Source organism: Anomaloglossus baeobatrachus, chromosome 7, assembly GCF_048569485.1.
Source record: "Anomaloglossus baeobatrachus isolate aAnoBae1 chromosome 7, aAnoBae1.hap1, whole genome shotgun sequence".
In the NCBI taxonomy this organism is placed as follows: domain Eukaryota; kingdom Metazoa; phylum Chordata; class Amphibia; order Anura; family Aromobatidae; genus Anomaloglossus; species Anomaloglossus baeobatrachus.
The window spans coordinates 119,238,091-119,261,252 of NC_134359.1; the positions used below are offsets into that span (position 1 = coordinate 119,238,091).

The 23,162-nt window shown below is 48.4% G+C and overlaps 1 protein-coding gene across 4 annotated transcripts in view; it reads right to left on the reverse strand.

The window, feature by feature from the left end:
* LOC142245978 (caspase-8-like) overlaps positions 1–23,162 on the reverse strand; it is a 118,540-nt gene that overhangs the window by 21,417 nt on the left and 73,961 nt on the right. For all 4 annotated transcript variants that reach the window (XM_075318983.1, XM_075318982.1, XM_075318984.1 and 1 more), the window contains one exon: positions 9,148–9,215. In XM_075318983.1, coding sequence (XP_075175098.1) covers positions 9,148–9,215 — 68 coding nt within the window. The remainder of the gene's footprint in view (positions 1–9,147; positions 9,216–23,162) is intronic.

Sequence of the window (23,162 nt, forward strand, 5' to 3'; positions counted from 1 at the left end):
GCCCCCCTGATGCGTTCCACCATCGGACGCCGCTTGCGTTCCACCCCCACATCATGAGGTGGAACCGGAAGCGGCGCCACACAGCGACGCCGGCAGTGACATCCTGCAGGCATCCACGGCCAGTTAGATAGGAGGTCGGTGGCCTACGCCTTTGGACGCCGCTTGCATTCCACACTCGCGTCACGGGGCGGAACCGGAAGCGGCGTCACTCGGCGAAACCGGAAGTGGCGTTTTATAGACATCCACAGCCAATTGGATGGCAGGCCGGCCACTCATGCGATGTGGGGATGGGGAAAACGCTTCTGCCATTCACCCAGTGTGACGTCACCTGTTGTTACTGTCAGGGAAAGCAGGAGATGAGTGTATCACATCTCTAGACTAGTGTGCACCCTGCACGGTATCAGCAAGTCAGGATGATCCAGATTAACTCTCCGGGATGTACTTTAGTCGTCATAATCCTAGTGGAGGAACAATCCCCACCATCATAATATTTGTATACTGACTGATTACTATCAGCATAGATAAACACGGGGATTCTCTTGAGGGGGTAAAAATCCTCTGGATGGAAGGAAGGGGAGAGAGGGGGAGGGACGGGAGGGGGTCCGGGCGTACACGTGAAGCGAAGGTGGGGGGGAAGGGGGAAAGGGCAGAGGGAGGTTGGTCACTCCTGACACTAATTCTTGTTAGTGCCACATATTCTTGTAGCATAGATTAACTCGTTACCTCCCTATTACGGGATTCAGACCAACAGACCACAGGGAGCAATAACATCAACCCAGGCTTCAAAGAAAGCAGGCATATGAAATCTACTCATTCAGACCTCCAGGGTGTACAGACTCCATTCTAAAAATCCATTCACATTCTTTTCTTAGAAGGGCCTTATCATGATCACCACCTCTAGGATTATTCTTGACCACCTTCAGGACCTGAAACGTTACTTCTTGTATGTTACCCCCATGATGAGAGTTCATGTGCCTCCCCAAGGAGGTGTCTCGTTTGTTGCGTATGTCACCGAGATGCTCTCCCACCCTCCTGCGCAGCTCCCTTTTGTCTTGCCTATATAGTCCATAGGACATGAACAGGTGGCCACATATACTACTCCTGTCGTTTTGCAGTTAGCAAAGGACCTTAGGAAGAATTCCTTCCCATTCCTTGCACTCCTCACGCACTTCGCAGGTTTCATTGAATTGCAATATGAACAGTCACCGCACCTATAAAAACCACATATGCCCCTGTCCAACCACGTACCGGGGGGCTTAGGTCTGGTGTAACAGCTGTGGACCAATCTGTCCCTGAGGGATCTGCCCTTCCTGTACGTGATGCTCAGTTTATCTGAAATCATGTGCTTCAAATCGGGGTCCAAAGTCAGGATGTCCCAGTGTTTATTAAGCACTCTGCGGACTCTTTCATTTTGACAGTCAAATGTGCCGATTAGCCTGGTAATATCATCCTCCTCTTTTCTCTTCCTGCCACAGCCATGCAGAAGTGCCATCCTATCCTTCTTCTCTGCATGCACTCTGGCACAGTGTAGTACCTTAGGAGGGTAACCTCTGTCTACAAAACGTCTGGTCATGTCCTTAGCTTGGGACTGATAGGTCTCCATGGTTGAGCAATTCCGCCTCAGCCGAAGATATTGACCTTTAGGAATACCATTTCTTAATGGGAATGGATGATGACTATCCCATCTTAAAATGCTATTCGTAGCCGTGGGCTTGCGGTAAGTACTGGTGGAGAGGACGTCATTAGGCTCCTTTTTGATGATTACATCCAAGAATGGCAACTCATTCATGTCCACCTCATAGGTGAAATGGAGGTTCAGTTCATTTACATTAAGTGACTCCACGAACCTTGTAAACAAGGTGCTGGAACCCGACCACAGAACAAAGATGTCGTCAATATATCTTGACCATAATAATATATGTGACTGCCACCAGTGGTCCCCATCCATAAAGACGACGGTTTCTTCCCACCAGCCCAGGAAGAGGTTAGCATACGAGGGAGCGCAAGGGCTCCCCATAGCTGTCCCCCTGAGCTGGTGGAAGTACTTACCGTCGAATTTAAAGAGGTTATGATGCAATACAAAGTTCAGTAGTTCCAGTAAAAATCGATTGTGGTCTCTATGTTCCCTGGTTCGTGTGTTAAGATAGTACTCAGTCGCCTTCAAACCTAATGTATGGGGTATATTGCTGTAGAGAGCCTCTACATCAATGGAAGCCAATATGACGTCCTCTCCAACTGTGACACCATCCAATTTACCCAAAAGGTCGGCTGTGTCACGTGTATACGACGGAAGCGAGGTGACGAAGGGACGCAAGATTTCATCAATATAAATACCGCTGTTTTGGGTATACGAATTCACTCCCGAAATAATAGGTCGTCCCTTCAGCACCTCAAGCCCTTTGTGGACCTTGGGCAAGGCATAGAAAGTCGGCATCACCGGGCAAGTAGGTTTCAAAAAATCGAATTCACTATTAGTCAATAGACCAATCCTTCTTGCCTCCTCTAATATCATAAGCAGAGATGTTTTATACCCATTTAGAGGATTGGAGGAGAGTACTTCATAGGTGTGTCTGTCTCTGAGGACACGATGGCACATCCCTAGGTATCTTTCATGACTTAAAATCACGAGATTACCTCCTTTATCTGAAGGCTTTATTATTACACTTTCATTTTTCTCAAGATCTTGTAGTGCTGAAAATTCATCGTCAGTGAGATTACGATCTAGACCATCATTCCTACGGGGAATCTTTTTGAGGTCCCTTTCCACAAGGTTTAAACAGAGATCTATGTTGGTGGTATCGCCTTGTGGAGGCATCCTCGTACTCTTAGCCTTGAGCCTAGTGAAAGGGCCACACCCAGTATTGTGATCAAAATCCTGTTCCTGTAGGAGTCCTAGGAGTGACTGAAATCCCTCCATATCCTCATCAGTCAGTCCCAGCTTTCTACAACTCTCCCTGTCATTATTGAGAAAAAATTTTCTCCATTTCAGTTTTCTCCCGAAGAGTTGTAAATCTTTAACCCAATGGAAACAGTTATAATCGTTCGTAGGCACGAATGAAAGCCCCTTTTTCAAAATCTTGTACTGTTTCTCATTTGGTGTAAAGTCGGATAAATTAATGATCTGACTCCTATTTAGCCCTCCACTCTGTGTCCGCTCAGTGGTTAGTTCACCCGGTTCCTCAATTGGTGTCCCCGGGGTATCCCCTGTTCTAAAAAAGATGGTGCCTTTGTTCCACCTGATGTTGCAGAGGTAGATGCATGCGAAGATCATGATTCCTGCCCATAAGATCTTGTATTTATAGGGTCCCTTGTGGGGTAGGTGTTCTTCCCTCCTCGCCTCCATCTCCTATTCTGCCGTTTACCTCTGTTGCCAAACCAAGTCTCCCCCACCGCCCTTTCGGTGTCTGAGATCTCTTGGTCAGAGGAGGAGATGTCTGTATCTCTCTGGGCTGGGTTTACAAAATTGTAGGCTTGGTTCGTAGCAAACTCCCTAAGGTCTCTTTGGAATTGTAAGTGTTTCCTCTCCTTAATGTACCCCTGATATTTCTCTACGGAGACCTGTAAGGCACTCTCTCTTTTGTTAAACTCAGGATCTGATTTAAACTTAAGGATACCTTCAATGTCCAAATTTAGTTTGGTAGTGGCTTGTTCCAACAGTGTCTTCTCTTCCTGCACCAATAAGGTCATAAATCTGAGAGAAGACTCTATGGATTCTTTCTGCCAAGCCTCCAGGAGTTTTGAATTTGAGGTACGGGGGGATGGGCGGAGATTAATTCTTAGGCCCTTAGGGACAATTCTATTTTTGAGGTAGTTTTCAAGAGCCTTAATCTCCCACCACGATTTCGTATACTCCTTGTAAGATGAATAAAGATCACTAAATTTCGTTTTCAGGGAGGTGATCCCTGTCCCACCTTCTGGGATTTCTCTCGTGCAGAATGCCTGGTTCGCGTCTTCGACCCAGGAATTGATGTCTATGGGACCTGTTAGAAAGCTGGCCATAATCAATATACTCTTATGAAAAAAGGGGGTGTCGTAAACCAAAATGTATAACCCTTTTAAAAAACTATTTTATTCATACTATTTAAAATCCACAAACACTGTGCAAATTATAAAGGAAAAAGATAGAGAAAGGGAGGAGGTAAAGTTCTTACCCTATTCGATAACCCTCCCTCCTGTCCACTACCTACCGCGGGGGTTGGCACCCTAAATATGCGAAAATGGCGCCCCCACTCAGCGGTGGCTGGCCCTAAAAAATCCCTAGATAGACCCTCAATATAGTCATGAAAAATAGATAAAGTAAGGGGTCATGGGAGGGCGCATTCAGACTTAGTGGACAGAACAACTGGAACACATATACCCGACCAAGGCCCGGACTAACTATTAAGTTTCTGATGTACCCTGGAATGATTTTTGATCAGATATAACCTAATAACTAGAATAATATTCACAGGGACCTGGAGTATCCAAATTCACTCAATAAACAAGGAAGGTACTCCAACAACACATTGATATGCATATTAGATAAAGTGCATAAGACAGTGCTAATTGAAATATAATGTATAAGGATCAGACGCACACTGGCTCCTAGGGCTATCTGGCGTCACCAGTCCAACGACCCAAATGCCCCTGGTAACCGGTCTAGAGATAAGGTGTCATTGCAGTTTAAAATACACAATGCATATCAATGAGCAACCGGATAAAGCACCCGGGTTAGTCCATAAAGTAATGATCAGGCACTTAGCTCGTTAAGGGTCATATGAATGTCCCAGAAATGCCCTGGAGTCGCCTCGACGCGTTTCTCCGGCCACGGATCATCAGGAGGCTTGATGTTTAGCCATCAAGTTGAGAATTCATGCCGTCCTGAAAACGATTGGCAAGCTAAACATCAAGCCTCCTGATGATCCGTGGCCGGAGAAACGCGTCGAGGCGACTCCAGGGCATTTCTGGGACATTCATATGACCCTTAACGAGCTAAGTGCCTGATCATTACTTTATGGACTAACCCGGGTGCTTTATCCGGTTGCTCATTGATATGCATTGTGTATTTTAAACTGCAATGACACCTTATCTCTAGACCGGCTACCAGGGGCATTTGGGTCGTTGGACTGGTGACGCCAGATAGCCCTAGGAGCCAGTGTGTGTCTGATCCTTATACATTATATTGCAATTAGCACTGTCTTATGCACTTTATCTAATATGCATATCAATGTGTTGTTGGAGTACCTTCCTTGTTTATTGAGTGAATTTGGATACTCCAGGTCCCTGTCAATATTATCCTAGTTATTAGGTTATATCTGATCAAAAATCATTCCAGGGTACATCAGAAACTTAATAGTTAGTCCGGGCCTTGGTCGGGTATATGTGTTCCAGTTGTTCTGTCCACTAAGTCTGAATGCGCCCTCCCATGACCCCTTACTTTATCTATTTTTCATGACTATATTGAGGGTCTATCTAGGGATTTTTTAGGGCCAGCCACCGCTGAGTGGGGGCGCCATTTTCGCATATTTAGGGTGCCAACCCCTGCGGTAGGTAGTGGACAGGAGGGAGGGTTATCGAATAGGGTAAGAACTTTACCTCCTCCCTTTCTCTATCTTTTTCCTTTATAATTTGCACAGGGTTTGTGGATTTTAAATAGTATGAATAAAATAGTTTTTTAAAAGGGTTATACATTTTGGTTTACGACACTCCCTTTTTTCATAAGAGTGCATAAGGATAGACATGCAGATATGGGTCACAAACTGCACCAAAAAATGCATCAAAAACTACACCGTGTGCACAAGACCTTATTCAACCCACTCAACTTTTTCTCAATAGGTTTTTTTAATTTTTTTCTTTATTTATCCACAAACTTGTGGATAACAAACCGTAAAATCAAATATACAGGTACAACAAAATCAAATAATCTGAAATATATGCCTCAGAGCCTGATAGTCAGAATCGGCCCACCACAAGTTCAAGTCTGGAACTAAGTTTTAATAAAACTATAAAGGATATAACCTGTGAGAAAAGGAAAGAAAAAGAAATAAAAGAAAAAAAAGAAGAAAAGAAGGCGGCAGTTAAAAGGAAAGAACAAAAAAAAAAAGAAGAACACAAACACGCATACTGGGGACTACTAGAGTGGACACAGGGGGAATCCAGGGAAAGCAAAGGGAAAAAAGGGGGGGGGGACTCCACCCCCGAGGGCACAGGCTTTCAGCACCCAAAATATCCTATCTTCTGGTCATCAGCACCTCATAATCCTCTGAATATCTAAAGTCCAGGCACGGAAACTAGGTCCTATAAAAGAGCTCATACTGGTCATAGTTAGGGGATGTCATATCCTCCATCTGCATGTGATCTTTGACCATAGAAACCCAAATGGACACTCCCCACTGAGTGTCAGACTTCCATCTCAAAGAGATACATGACCTAGCAGCCATCACCAATAATCTTAGCAGAGTATGCTTATAGGTCAGTCATGGCGAACCTTTTACAGGCCGAGTGCCCAAACTGTAGCCCTAAACCCAATTTTTTTTCCGAAGTGCCAACCAATCCTATTATGTAAATAATTGATTTTAACCTTAGCCTTGCAGTCTTCTCTTCAGCAGGGGGCATCACACTCATGCATGCTTACCACACATTGAGGCCTCTGCCACACTCACGTGAAAATCACGCACGTGCCGAGAGACACGTATTTCCCCTGCGTGTTGCGTGCAGGTAAGTACGTGTCTCTGGTACGTGCGGGCCACGTGTGTTCTACATGTGCTATCCACGATAGCACACGTAGAACCGGTAATTTACATACTCACGTGGTCCTTCCTGCTGTCCGCGCTGCTGTCCGTGGTGCTGATCTTCGGCTCCAGCCCTGCTGTCTCCCCGCTGCTGCCAGGCAGTGAAGTGAATATTAAATGAGAACAATGAGTGGCGGTCGACAGCAAGTGGCAGCAGCGGCAGAGACAGGAGGGCAGGAGAAGGTGAGTAAATGTTTTGGGTTTTTTTCCACTGACACGTGTGTTTTCTCTGGCGCGTGTCACATGGGACCGCATCCACACTACACCCGTGTGGTACGGGTGCGGGCCGTGTGACACCCGTGCTGCCGGAGAAAACACTGACATGTCAGCGTTTAGAAAAACGCACACACGTACAAACGCACACGGACATACGTTCCGTGTGGTTTTACGTGTGTGTGCCTGCTACAATAGGGTAGCATTGCTTAACGTGTCTCCGTGCCGCCGGTACATGCAAAAAATGACAAACACGTGCCGGCGGCACGGATGTGTGTTGCAGGCCTGAAGCTGAGCCCTTTCCAGACACAGCAGTTGATCTTTCTGGAAAAAATTGCAGCATATTAGACAGAGATGTTAGCATGGAATGCAATCAGATTTCTCCTGTAATCCACATCTACATTTCAAAGTCTGAACATCTTGAAATCCCATAAAGACGTACGAGTTGCTCCCCTCCCCTTTCATTGTGTAGTTATGTCCCCTTCCTGGGCCACTTCTTGGTAAACATGTCCCCCATCCTGATATATATTTCCCACATTCTGGTATATTTGGCCCCATCATGGCCCCATCCTGGTAAATATACCTCATCCTGGTAAATGTCCTCCATCCTGGTAAATGTATCCCCTTCTGGCATGTTCCTCCATGCTGGTAAATGTACCTCATCCTGACATATTGCCCATCCTTGTAAATGTTCCCCCATCCCGGCATGTACCCCATTCCTGGTAAATGTCCTCCATCCTGGTAAATGTTCCCAATCCTGGTTAATTTACCCCCATCCAGGTAAATGTACCTCCATCCAGGTAAATGTCCCCCTTCCTAGCATGTACCCCTTCCTGGTAAATGTTTCTCTTCCTGGTAAATGTTCCCCTTCCTGGTAAATGCACCCTATCGTGGCATGTTTCCTCCATCCTGGCATGTATGTTTCCTCCATCCTGGCATGCATGTTTCCTCCATCGTGGCATGTATGTTTTCCCCATCTTGGCATGCATGTTTCCCCACCCTGGCATGCATGTTTTCCCATCCTGGCATGCATTGTTCCCCATCCTGGCATGCATGTCATCTCCCCCATGCTGGCATGTGTCCCCCCACGCCCCATGCTGGCATGTGTGTTCCCCCCCATGCTGGCATGTGCGTTCCCCCCCATACTGGCATGTGTGTTTCTTCCCCACCCCATGCTGGCATGTGTGTTCCCCCTCCTCATACTGGCATGTGTGTTTCTCCCCCACCCCATGCTGGCATGTGTGTTCCCCCTCCCCCACCCCATGCTGGCATGTGTGTTCTCTCCCAACCCATGCTGGCGCTGGCACTGGCCCCCCCCATCCCCACCTTGGCACAGCCGCACACGAGTTATAAAAAAAATAAAAAAAAAGCAACACACAACTTACCTTCCTGCACACACTCCACCGCTGCGCGCCACTGAGTCCTCAGTTCCCACGCGGCCAGAAGACCTCATTACGCCGGCGCCGCTCACTGACGCTCCTCCGTCTCCTGGGCAACACACCTGCAGCCTGAGGGAGGAGGAGTGTCAGAGCGAGGAGAAATGTCTCCTCCGCTCCAACACAGCTTTGATCTGCCGGCGCGACTGCACCAGCAGATCAAAGCGGCAGGATCAGGCGACACCACGCGTGCCAGCAGAATGGGCTCTGCGTACCCCTGGTGGCACGCGTGCCATAGGTTCGCCATCACTGCCCTAGATTATACCTTTTATTGCAAAAAGAAAAAGTAATTCCAAAAAGTCTACCCAAATGAAATCCGTGAAGATGTATCTTTGGAAGCTTTCCAGCGTGTACTTCATTTTATCATACTTAACTTATTAAAACTTATTTTGAAACAAATTTTTCAAAAATATCTCATTGTGTATGTAACATTTTATTTTAGTAACTGCTTTGGAACAGTAAGAAGAAAAAGCAAATCCCAAACTCTTGGACTCCATATTTTCTAAAAATACACCATTACATTTAACATTCAATGGCCCAAAGAAGTGAATTTGTTTGTCAATTTTTATAAAGTTACAAAAAATAAATCAAGCAAAAACAATTTTTAAAATTAAACCACCCCCTCTTTTCTGCACATAAATTTTAGCTGTAAAACAAATTTAGGCGGAAAAAACATGACAAATGAGTTGAGAAGTAAAGTTTCCCAGGAGTAACAGTGTATGTTTTACCTCATTTTTTTCTTTTTTGTGAGTTGGGCTTTTGTGTTCATCTGTATTTCTTACATCTGAAACAACAGCTAAAAGGAAAGAAACTAAAAATTTAGTAATAGTTATTTTGTGGATATAAAGTGAGTCATTTTTAGGTAGTTGCTTACTAATTTATATTTTCCCATAATGAGTAAACGGTATTTTTTTCTGTCTCAAGCAAACAAATAAAAAAATAAAATGTGATTCGCAACATAGTACATCAGAAAAGTATACAGAGGCTCTGCTTTTTTCACTTTTTGTTACCCTAATTGTAAAATGGATATTTTTATTCAGTTTATAAAAGTGCAAATCAAGTAAAAATAAAGACTAATATAAAATATTTTCTATATTTATGAGTATTATGAACCATGAAAACCCATTGACATTACACTCCAACTTGACCTCATATCTATCTTATTTCTTTAGCTCATCCTTGAAATACTTTCACTACTTAAAGAGAATCTGTCAGCAGGTTTTTCTACCTCATCAAAAAACAGCATGATGTAGGCAAAGAAATCCTGAATCCATTGATGTATCACTTAGATTACTGGCTGCAGCTGTTCTGGCACAATCAGAATTTTTTAGATTTTGTCATGTAGCTGGGTCTAGAGAGCTGTCCCCGCTTATGTCGCGGGCGGAGGAGGGGACGCTGCGCTCTCCCACTGCTCGGGTCCGGCCGCTGCTGCTGCTGTGGCTGCTGCTGCTTGGTGGTGGCTCGAGCGGTGGGCCGGATCCCGGGGACTCGAGCGGCGTTCCTCGCCCGTGAGTGAAAAGGGGGATTTGATTGGATTGTGGGGATTTGGATATTGTCCGTGACGCCACCCACGGTTGTGGTGATATTGGTGACACCACCGCTGCTCTGGATGGGGATCCCGGGAGCGGTGACAGGGAGCAGCTTTGTTGTTAGTTCTCCCCTCCGTGGGTAGGGAGTTGGTTGTCCCGGGGCCCGGTGATGGGGTAGGGATGTATGACAGGCGGGTTACAGGGCCTGGTGAGGTGCAGGGTCGCGGGGGCAGCACTCAGCCAATGATGAGGACACGGTTCTCGGTAAAACACACGGCTGGATGGACGGGTCCCACAGACGGCTGCGGTGTTGTTTCTCCCGGCAGGTTGATGTTGACTGCCTTTCCCTGCACCTATGTACGGTAGATGGTTCCAATGGGTTCCCACCGGTAACCCGCTCCCCAGCTTGGATATGGGCTGGAGGAGCCCCTTTTGCCCGCAGGCTCTGGCCCTGGGAACGGTAGCCTTGGGGGTGGCTGTGTTTCCCTCTCTCGGTTGGACTGTTGCTTTCTGTCGGGTCTTGGCTGCTGGGAAACCCAGGAGGTCCCCTTCGCTAACGAATTTGGCAAATTCACGGCGACTCCTAGCCTTGCCGGGGTCCGTAAGCCCCTGCCAGATGGTGCTGACTTCTCTTTGCGTACCAGTCCGGTACCACCGGGCCACCGCCCGTCCACGGTCCTTACGGTAGACTCCGATAGGCCACTCCTGCAGACGGTCACCACCGTCTGCCAACCTTGCTGTACCGCCCGGGCCACACACCCGGACGCTGTCAGTTAGTTGCTCCACTACCACTTTCCTTCCTCTCCCTTTCACCTCCAAAACTAATCTGTCTACTTTTCCCGCCTCCAGGACTGTGAACTCCCCGGTGGGCGGGACCAACCGCCCGGCCCACATCGGGAGGTACTCTTACTTAAACGTTGCGTAACGGTTACGGCTTCCGCTCTCTCCCACCCAAGCAACCTGGCCCTGATGCTGCCCCTAAGCAAACAGCAAGCACCCCTTGACCCCAGTCCAGCACAAGTTGCCCGAGCGGGTTCTGTCCTTTTCAGGGGACCCACGTCCATGGGGAACCCCTGAAACCCCCAGAGGATCGCCACCGGTTCTGGTGGTGGCTGGGCCCCAGCCTGTTCCACTGCGGGCCCTTCCTCCAATCTGCCTCTCCGGAGGCGGTTACGGTGTAAGCCACAACAACATTATTTACATGCCACAAGTTTGTGGTTGCCCTGCTAGTTATCGGGCCTGTTCGTAGTAGTTTCTACGCATAAATTGAAAAGGGGGTCCCAACGGGGACCAGTTGCCGGCAACGACCGGTTCTAATCAAGCTGACAATCAGGTGACTCTTCTCGGTTGATTTTTCTTTTTCATTCTTTTTCAAACGGTACTTTTATGGTCCCAACGGGGAACAACTGCAACGGTACTCTGCTGCCCTTACTCCGACTCTTCGGTGTCGGCTGGGGGAGGGGACGCGATAGACACCCGGGCCTCCTGGCTGCCCCTCAGCTTGGCATCCAGCACAAACCACCCCCTCTCCCCGCAGTGCCGGGTGTACTGTACCAAGTCGCCCGGCATCAGGTTACGGCCTGGGTGCTCCTCTGGCAGGTGGGCATTAACATCCCGCCATGCTATGAAGACTTCGGCCTTCAGGCCCGGTTCATATATGAAGCCATAGCCCCGGCGGACATCAAACCGCCTCACCTGCCCTTTATACAGGGGGCCCCGGACACAGAAGGTCGCTTGGCGGAGGCTCTCCTTCTCCCGGATCGTACGGGCTACCATCTCTGCCTTCTTCCTTTTCCTTTCCGCGATCTCCGGGCCCAGCGGTGTCGGCTCCCTGTCCCAATACGGTGCTGCTGCGAGCTCTGGCGCACGGGTCGGGCCCCGCGAGACCTTCTGGACACTGCCCACCACTGGCAATCTGGGTGGAAGGTCCCGCAGTGACTTGGCCTGGGGTGCTGCTTTGCAGCGGCAACCCGGCGCAACCTCAGCCGAGGTGTGGGGGATGGGCACAGGGGCTTTCTTCCGTTGGGCCTTCTGCACGGAGCGGCCTGTCGGCTCCGGCTCGGGGGAAGTCTCTGTAAATGCCTCCGGCTCGGGCTTCTGGACTTTCCATGGCAGCACTTCCGGTCGGTCACGGGCTCCGGCTACAGGTCGATCTGCCTGGGCGGACATGCAGGGTACCGCTACCGGTGCGGGGGTAGCGGGCCTAGTGGCGGGGTCACGCAGCCGATACGGGTAGCGAGGGAGGTAGCAGGGCGAGCGGATTCAGACCGGGTCCCGCAGCCACGATGACCGACCCACTAGGGGTACCGGGGCGTGGGTCACTCACCCTCCCTTCGAAAGCTCCCTCCTCTTCGCGTCTCCGTATGGTCGCTATAACCTCTGCCATGTCGGCCTCCCACTCCTCCAAGAGGAGCTGCATCTTGACCTGCAGCCGTTGTTGGAGCTGCGCGGTCCGGATCTCCACCCACGCAGCGGTTCCAGGCGCGGGGGCTACGGTGCTACGGGACGGCATATACATCTTGCTGGCGGCCTCTCCCAGGAACAAGATGGCCGCAGGGTCCTGGCGTCCCAGCTTTTATAGCCGCGGGCTACATGCGGCCAGACGCCATCAGTCCCCCTCCGTCTCTTTCCGGCTCCTCCTCTACAGGGGCGGGGTTTTGGCCTTCGCGCCTCTACTACTCGAGGAGACGCTCGAGCGGGAATTCTTCGTGCCCAAGATGGCGGCTTCTCCAAATTTTTCGGCTGGACACCTCCGGCGGTCACACAAGGCGCACTTCCACCAGTTGGTAGAACGGTAGGATCCTGTTTGTGACGCCAAGTTGTCGCGGGCGGAGGAGGGGACGCTGCGCTCTCCCACTGCTCGAGTCCGGCCGCTGCTACTGCTGCGGCTGCCGCTGCTCGGTGGTGGCTCGAGCGGTGGGCCGGATCCCGGGGACTCGAGCGGCGTTCCTCGCCCGTGAGTGAAAAGGGGGATTTGATTGGATTGTGGGGATTTGGATATTGTCCATGACGCCACCCACGGTTGTGGTGATATTGGTGACACCACCGCTGCTCTAGACGGGGATCCCGGGAGCGTTGACAGGGAGCAGCTTGGTTGTTAGTTCTCCCCTCCGTGGGTAGGGGGGTTGGTTGTCCCGGGGCCCGGTGATGGGGTAGGGATGGATGGCAGGCGGGTTACAGGGCCTGGTGAGGTGCAGGGTCGCGGGGGCAGCGCTGTGCCGCACGGCATGGTGGTACTCACTCAGCCAATGATGAGGACACGGTTCTCGGTAAAACACACGGCTGGATGGACGGGTCCCACAGACGGCTGCGGTGTTGTTTCTCCCGGCAGGTTGATGGTGACTGCCTTTCCCTGCACCTATGTACGGTAGATGGTTCCAATGGGTTCCCACCGGTAACCCGCTCCCCAGCTTGGATATGGGCTGGAGGAGCCCCGTTTGCCCGCAGGCTCTGGCCCTGGGAACGGTAGCCTTGGCGGTGGCTGTGTTTCCCTCTCTCGGTTGGACTGTTGCCTTCTGTCGGGTCTTGGCTGCTGGGAAACCCAGGAGGTCCCCTTCGCTAACGAATTTGGCAAATTCACGGCGACTCCTAGCCTTGCCGGGGTCCGTAAGCCCCTGCCAGATGGTGCTGACTTCTCTTTGCGTACCGGTCCGGTACTGCCGGGCCACCGCCCGTCCACGGTCCTTACGGTAGACTCCGATAGGCCACTCCTGCAGACGGTCACCACCGTCTGCCAACCTTGCTATACCGCCCGGGCCACACACCCGGACGCTGTCAGTTAGTTGCTCCACTACCACTTTCCTTCCTCTCCCTTTCACCTCCAAAACTAATCTGTCTACTTTTCCCGCCTCCAGGACTGTGAACTCCCCGGTGGGCGGGACCAACCGCCCGGCCCACCCCCCGGCGTGGACACCAGCCCCTGGAGGAAGGCAACAAGGGTTTTGTGTCTGACCCCGGTGTGCCCGACCGGGAGTGTGGGGTGTGTGGGTGTTGTTCTCTGTGGCCCCTGGCTTGTCCAGGGCGCCACACTTAAACCAGGCTTACAGTAGAGATTAAAAATTGACAGTGAGGTGTCAATAACAGTAGGGGGCGTTCCAGACCTCCTTGAACTTGAGTTTCTAGTTCTGTGATATTAAAGGTCCTGCTGTTAAAATTAACATAGCAAATAAATAAAAGATTGGACTGTGATAAAACAGGCATGCCAGAACTTTCTGTGTTAAGCCTTGCAGCATGCTGGCTTCAGCTTACATGGCAAAAATGTAATGCTGTGTCCCTGCACTCCTTGCTTTCCTGCAGGAACACGCTCTGACTCACCGCCACGTCCGGGTCCTTGCACGCTGCCATGCGTCTTTGACTTACATCCATGTGGGTTCTCCTCCCCTGCCTCCCAGAGACTGTGGGTGAGTCACCGCATCTCTGGGAGTGCTCCATTGAGTGCGCGTGCACCACTGCTCTAATCTTAAATGGCCAGTGCGCCACTCCCAGGAAGTGCCTCCCAGCCTATTGCTTAAAGGCACTGGGTATTTAGAGCAAGCTCCCACTAGGGGAGTTGCCTGATCAATGCCATAGTCAGTGTCCAGTACTCCAGCTAGCTAGTTGTCAGGTTCCTCTGTCTGTCCTGTCCTGTTGGATCTCATCCTGTCCGGTTGGTGCCAGTATCCGTGCCTGTCCGCCGTGGCTGTGCCTCCAGCTTCATCTATCCCGATGGCCCTTGTCATACCAGAGAGTGTGCCTGTGTCCCTGTCCGCCCCAGCCGTGCCTATAGCCTCAGCTATCCTCGTGACCCATGCCACACCATAGACTGTGCCAGTCCGTCCTGGCCGTGCCCTCTACCCTGGCGACTCCGGTGGTACCAGGCTTGGAAACAGACTGTAGCATCTAAAGTAATAAAGAAAATAGGAGTCGTGTTTTAATGCTTTAATGGTGGAAAAAAATTAACAGAAAAAAATCCAGGGAGTACTTGTCCTAACTTATTTGCAATCATTCCCATGTAGCAGTCTGTGTACTGATGTTTTGATTTCATGTTTCTTTATGTACACTATGCATATTCTGACACTGACTGTTTGTTTTCACTAATACAGATAAAAATCCCTTGAGAAAGACCCAACATTGGGTCGAAACGTTAAAACAAATACTCCATGGAATTTTTTCTGTAACCTTTTTTTCACCATTAAAGTACTAAAAAACACTACTATTTTCTTTATTACTTTAGGTGCTATAGTGTCACGGTTCCGCCTCCCCGTCCACATGGATAGGGGCGGAGCCTTCTCCCGTGCCTCACTTCCGGAGCTTGGATGCTTTAAATACTGTCATCTCCGGTGAACCAGCGCCGGTTATAAGCTTAGCGCTGCTTTGCCTGTGAGTGCTGGTCCCTGTAAGTGTGATCCTGATCCGTCCCCTTTCTGTTTCCTTGATCTCTGCATGTGTTCCGTCCCCTAGTCGTTCTGCCATTCCTCTGTCACAGCTTCTTCCTTCCCACAATAGCCCCAGTTGTTCCCCCTTCTCCTACCCCCCCACTCGGTTGCTTACTCTGGTACTGACCTCGGCCTGACCTCGACCCTGTCTCTGCTCGTTCCTCTGGTTTTTCTTCTCACCGTACTGTGTATGATCCGGCCTGCCTGACCATCCCCCACATCTGCTTTCTGGCTGATGCTCAGCACACTGGGAGTTCCCCTCCTGGCTTATTCAGCTCCGTGTAGTGTATTTCCCTGCAGGACTCCAGCTCCCCCTAGCAGCAGCCTGACATGTAGTCTATTTGTTACTAGTTGCTTTTTTGACTACTTAGCACCATTTACTCCAATTGAGCCAAACCTATACTTTCCAAATATCGCTAGAGACTTTGTCAGTCTGCCCTGACTGTGCCATCTGCCTCTGCTACCCTTGTGGTTCCAAAAACTCACAGACTAATTGCAAAAGATGTAAACTGCCCAAGGCCAAAAAGACTAATGCACTGCCAGGATGCAGCAAGACCTCCATTAAATGGAGACATCAAGGGGCAAAGGAAGATGGCAAAATTGCACACTTGTGGCTTGCATAGGTCAGTGTTCACACATGTATAAAATATTCTGTGCAAAAGAATAAATAAATATATGAGGTATTGGTAGGTAATATGGTCATAGTATGGAAAGCCCACAATCCACGTCACGGATCCTCATTTTTGCACAGGATGCAGCCAGGCCTCTTTATGTTAGGCCTTGCATATTATACTCACTGTCCCTGCATGGTGCACATATATAGTACTGGCGCAGCTCGCTTGCATCTATTGGTATGAGGCGTAACTAATAGGCTGCATACCAGATACTGTGAACCTGCATGTGGGAACAGTGACTTATGCAAGCCACAAGTGTGCAATTTTACCATCTTCCTTTGCACCTGTGATGTCTCCATTTAATGGAGGTCTAGCTGCATCCTGTCAGTTCATTAGTCTTTTTGGCCTTGGGAAGTTTACATCTTCTGCCATTAGTCTGTGAGTTTTTGCTTAATTTCTGGAGGATTTTTATTCCTCCTTGTGGTCCCAGTTTAGACTTGAGACTCAGTCCTGTCTACTCCAGTGACGGCTTTATAACCAAAACTACCATATACTGATAGGAGTAATCGTAGCAAAAAACCAAAAGAGAAAAACTCCTAAAAAAATATTTTTTATTCTAATCAATATTAAAATCATAGATATAAAAAACCACTGCTCATCCAGATTTACTACAGTGATATATTACAGTGGGTGTGATAGGGTGATAGACTCGAATGGTGGGGACAGTGTTAATAGTTTCCTGTTCTCAGGGTAGGGGCAACATTAGTAGTTGCACTAACTGACTTAGATAAATCAATACGTGGTTTGGGGGATGGACTATCTATCCCTCCCTTTCTCCTACCTACCAACGGAGGTGTACCATGAGTTTTTGGGTACCCCCCGCTCCACGTCGTCTCTCCCTAATATCTCCCTTCGGACTAGTTGCTCAGACCCGGGAGACCCACCACCAAGGAAAATATGTGCAAATAGTCACAATACATAAAAGTAGTTAGATATATACAGCTTATACTAGCTGAAAAATAGTTAGATATATACAGCTTTTTCTGGATATTAGATAGATCTCAGATCAAAAAGTTAGTTCATATATATATATGGGTATAGAGTCCCAGCAGGGAATAACTCATCTGCCGAAACCATCAAGTATTCTATCCCAAAATTGGTTCATATATACATAGAGTCCCAGCAGGGAATGACTTATCTGCCGAGACCATCCAGTATTCTATCCCGACGCGTTTTCCCCCTGTGTTTTTTCAGGGGTTCATCAGGGGACTTGATCCGGATTAGATCTCTTATATCTTAAAGGCTGACGCAACGACAGTGTGGCATCAACCGCCCATAGTAGGGACATTCAGTCCGTGGTGAGACACTGCTCTCAATATTCTGCAGGTCCCATAACATCAACTTATATCTAAATGAATGACGATCACATAGACAGTGTGGCATCAATCGCCCTTAATAGGGGTATTCCGTCCGTGGTGAGACACTGCTCTCAATATTCTGCAGGTCCCATAACATCATGATTTGTTGGCTGATACCATGGGACCTGCAGGACACTAGAGGCGGCGTCTCCTTATAGACCGAGTACCCCACAAAGGGCGATTGATGCCACACTGTATCTGTGATCGCCATTCACTTAGACATAATACTGGATGGTCTCGGCAGATAAGTCATTCCCTGCTGGGACTCTATGTATATATGAACCAATTTTGGGATAGAATACTTGATGGTTTCGGCAGATGAGTTATTCCCTGCTGGGACTCTATACCCATATATATATATGAACTAACTTTTTGATCTGAGATCTATCTAATATCCAGAAAAAGCTGTATATATCTAACTATTTTTCAGCTAGTATAAGCTGTATATATCTAACTACTTTTATGTATTGTGACTATTTGCACATATTTTCCTTGGTGGTGGGTCTCCCGGGTCTGAGCAACTAGTCCGAAGGGAGATATTAGGGAGAGACGACGTGGAGCGGGGGGTACCCAAAAACTCATGGTACACCTCCGTTGGTAGGTAGGAGAAAGGGAGGGATAGATAGTCCATCCCCCAAACCACGTATTGATTTATCTAAGTCAGTTAGTGCAACTACTAATGTTGCCCCTACCCTGAGAACAGGAAACTATTAACACTGTCCCCACCATTCGAGTCTATCACCCTATCACACCCACTGTAATATATCACTGTAGTAAATCTGGATGAGCAGTGGTTTTTTATATCTATGATTTTAATATTGATTAGAATAAAAAATATTTTTTTAGGAGTTTTTCTCTTTTGGTTTTTTACTCCAGTGACGGGCCCTGCCCTGGGGGTTAGCTGCCACAGTCCCGATCACTGCGCTGGGAGTAGCACCTGGCGTCCACTTTGCAGTGGGCGCTTAGGCAAGCCTCTCCCACGAAAAGGGTGGGTCCGGGGTCCCCCTGTGGTCCAGTGGGTCCACTTCTACTCGCCGCAGTACCATCACATGGCGGCAAGCGTGACAAAAAACCTGCTGACAGATTCCTTTTAAAGCTGCATTTACACTGCAAGATAATTGTGAATGAGCTTTTTTTATCAGAATAAAGCTGGGTTTACACACTGAGACTTTCTAGCGATCCAACCTGCGATCTCAACCTAGCCGGGATCGCTACAAAGTCTCTGGTGAGCTGTCAAACAGGCAAACCTGGCCAACGACGCAACAGCGATCCGGACCTGCAGAGCGACCTAGCTGGTTGTTGGGGACGTGTCAAAGCTGCTATTTGAAAGGGAAGTCGCTGTAAAGTCCCCTTTACACACTGAAACTTTCTAGTGATGCATGCTGCACAGCGGGAAACAAAGGACCTAGGAATGGTCCTGAACGATTTGTAGCGATCACAACTTCACAGCAGGGGCCAGGTCGCTGATAGGTTTCACACACTGCAATGCCGCTGGGGAGGTCGCTGTAACGTCACAAAACTGGTGACGTTACAGCGATGTCGTTTGCGATGTTGCAGTGTGTAAAGCCACCTTAAGGAGAAAAGAAGTGCCATAAATGAGGGATCACCAAACAAACAAATAAATCAATAATTATAAATAAGCTTATTACATATCAAAAACATTTTGGTGTCACACAGCACCTATGGTATGAAACAACCATAGCCAAACCATTAAAAACATTTAAAAATTGGAAAAGCACACAAGAAAACCAGGTGATCCCCAATATAAAATGGACCAGAATTGAATAAGCTGGCTAGTATATAAAACCAATACACAATAAATGTTTTAAGGAAATACAAAACACACAATGAATTAGCAAAAAATACATTACAATAAATGCGTTTAGATTTTTCCAAATAGTTACGGTGTGTTTAGGCTCTAGTCACAGCTAGACATAAGGTCATGATAAACCATGATGTTATAAGATGAAACAGCCTAGTAAAAAATAAAGAGACCCCAACGTCTCCAGGAGACAACACCCCAGGCTGTGCTGATGCAAGTGTGCACAATAATCCTGGATTTAGAGCATACTGATAGCATGCCCTAGATAAATTTGAGGACCATGGGAAATCTCTCACCCCAGACGCCGATATCCCAGGCTGTACTCACAAAACGTGCACACCATAGTAACTGGGGCTAGAAAATGATGGTACAAAACACATGGCTGAATCAGAGGTCCAGGGGATCACCGTTAACCGTTTTTAATGGTTTGGCTATGGTTGTTTCACACCATAGGTGCTGTGTGACATAAAAATGTTTTTGATATGTAATAAACTTATTTACAATTATTGATTTATTTGTTTGGTGATCCCTCATTTATGGCACTTCTTTTCTCCTTAGGCTGGAAACACATCTATGCGAGTAAAATCGGTCCGACTGGGCTGAAAAAAACTCGGCTGATTTTAGTTCACGTTAGGTCCGAGTGCAACGCAAGTGCGATGCTTTTTCTGAATAAATTAATGATTTTACCAGCGTGTGTAATGCGTGTGTAATGCGTGTGTAATGCGTATTTTTTACTATGTCATCTGCCATTCAGTTCTGCTACATGGCCGCTGACAGCAGACATAGACATCCATGTAGCAGAGCTGAATGGCAGATGACAGCAGACACAGACAGAGCCGCACGATCAGAATGAACTCGGGTTAACTTCACCCGACTTCATTGTCATGCTGCGGCTCTGTCTGTGCCGCGTCCTGATTAGCAGCCCTGAATTGAGCAGCCCTCTCTCATATACTCACCGATCCCCGATCTCCGGCGCGGCGCTGCACGGCATTCACATTGCTCCGGCGGCTTTTACTATTTTGAAAAAGCCGGCCGCTCATTAAACAATCTCGTATTCCCTGCTTTCCCCGCCCACCGGCGCCTATGATTGGTTGCAGTGAGACACGCCCCCACGCTGAGTGACAGGTGTCTCACTGCACCCAATCACAGCAGCCGTGGGCGTGTCTATACTGTGCAGTGAAATAAATAATTAAATAATTAAAAAAAACGGCGTGCGGTGCCCCCAATTTTAATACCAGCCAGATAAAGCCATACAGCTGAAGGCTGGTATTCTCAGGATGGGGAGCTCCACGTTATGGGGAGCCCCCAGCCTAACAATATCAGTCAGCAGCCGCCCAGAATTGCCGCATACATTAGATGCGACAGTTCTGGGACTGTACCCGGCTCTTCCCAATTTACCCTGGTGCGTTGGCAAATCGGGGTAATAAGGAGTTAATGGCAGCCCATAGCTGCCACTAAATCCTAGAATAATCATGTCAGGCGTCTCCACGAGATACCTTCCATGATTAATCTGTACTTTACAGTAAATAAACACACACACACCTGATAAAATAATTTATTAGAAATAAAAAACATTAACAAATTCCCTGGTTCACCAATTTAATAAGCCCCAAAAAGCCCTCCATGTCCGGCGTAATCCACGGACCTCCAGCGTCGCTTCCAGCTCTGCTGCATGAAGGTGACTGGAGCTGCAGCAGACACCGCCGCTCCTGTCAGCTCCACGCAGCAACTGAGGTGAGTATCGCGATCAGCTGAGCTGTCACTAAGGTTACCCGGTGGCCGCCACTGGATCCAGCGGTGGCCGCGAGTAACCTCAGTGACAGCTCAGCTGATCGCGCTACTAATCTCAGTTGCTGCGTGGAGCTGTCAGGAGCGGCGGTGTCTGCTGCAGCTCCTGTCACCTTCATGCAGCAGAGCTGGAAGCGACGCTGGACCATCCTGAATTACGAGATTGTTTAATGAGCGGCCGGCTTTTTCAAAATAGTAAAGTGTGAATGCCGGGCAGCGCCGCGCCGGGGATCGGGGAACGGTGAGTATGAGAGAGGAGGGGAAAATGACCGACAGACTGTGAGAGAGGGACAGAGATAGTGACGGACCGACAGAGAGAGAATAGAGACCGAGAGGGAGAGACCGACTGACAGAGAATAGTGATTGACAGACATTGTGAGATATCACTCGTTTCCAGTGTTTTAGGAAACATGCGAGAAATGTATTTAGAAAATCGGATGTCACTGGGATGGTGTGAGTGCTGTCCTGTGACATCCAATTATTTACACGCTCCCATAGACTTGCATTGGAGAGACTCGCAGTAGAAACTCGCAAAAAAGCAGCATGCTGCGATTTTTTTCTCAGTCCAATTTGGACTGAGAAAAAAATTGCAAATGCGAGCTGAATCATTGACTAACATGTGTCCGATTCCAATGCGAGTTTTTCTCGCATTGCTCTACTGCGAGAAACTCGCAAGTGAGAAGCAGCCCTTATTCTGATCACATGCTTCTAGTGCCAGGGGTGATCCCAGGGGTTGGTGCCCTCCTCTTTTCTTAATATATGAATGAGCTTTGTTACTCACACTTACCGTATTTTACTATAATCTTGTGCAAACAGATCACCTCATAAATAAGCAAAATGATCGATCAGCGCAAAAGAGCACCATTCTTGATGATAATACTGCTGCCAATAACAACAGTCTATGTGCACTGAGAGATCTAATATACGGTAGATCAGTGTGCACTGCTTTCTTTAGTTTACCTGTGTAAACAGACTATTAAACGATCAGTAAAGGTCTATCAATCGGCGGTCCTATCATTCCAATCGTTCCTCTAGAAACTAGAGGAGTCTAGTTGGTTTGTGTAAATAGACCCTTAAAGGGAACTTGTCACCAGTTTTTTTTACTATTAAACCAAAAGTATCACCTTCTGCAGCTCCTGGGCTGCATTCTATGAAGGTGCATCTTGTTGCTGGCCCCCCTTGCAGACCCCAAAAAGAACTTTATAAAATCTCACAGTTTCCTATGCAAATGACTTGTGTTGGCCAGATGGGGGGGTTCTATTTCGGCTCCTGTATCCCCTCCTGCCGCTATTCGCTGTCCTCCTGTCATGATTTACATGGATGACGACGCCCCCGTCATCGTCCACGCTACTGTTGAAGTCTCGCGCAGGCACAGTTCGCTGTGCCTCTATTGCGGGCCTGAGCAGAAAGTTTCCCTCGCTGCGCCGGTGATGTATTTGTGCAGGTGCGAGATTGTGGGTGGGTACGAGGATGACGCTGGTGAGGTCATGCACAGCGCCGCGCATAATCTCGCGCACATCACTGGCAAGGGAAACTTTCTGCTCAGGCCCGAGATAGGGGCACAGCGAACTGCGCCTGCGCGAGACTTCACCAGCAGCATGGACGATGACAGGTGCATCGTCATCCATGTAAATCATGACAGAAGGATGACGAACAGTGGCAGTAGGAGGGACAGGAGCCCATCTGGCCAGCACAAGTCATTTGCATAGGAAACGGTGAGATTTGATAAAGTTCTTTTTGGGATCTGCAAGGGGGGCCAGCAACAAGGTGCACCTTCATAGAATGCAGCACAGGAGCTGCAGAAGGTGATACTTTTGGTTTAATAGGGAAAAAACTGGTGACAGGTTCCCTTTAAGTGGAGCCTTTGTAGTAAAGATAGAAAAATGCCACTACTTTTGTAGCTTTGATTTTATTCCATGAAATGGAATATGCTAACTTTATTCTGCAGGTTGCTATAATTGCAGCATTTAAATTGATTGGTTTGAACTTATATACAAATGAGGCTTATCTGAAGCCGCAGTCACTCCATCTCTATTCTCCACCCAGTGCCACCTCCTCCTGCTTGACTGATGGTTCCTTTGGTGATGGTTCCTATAAACGCGAACACAATTTAGTGCAGGGAGGGAGCGACGACCAGTGGTGAGCAGTGTCAGTAACT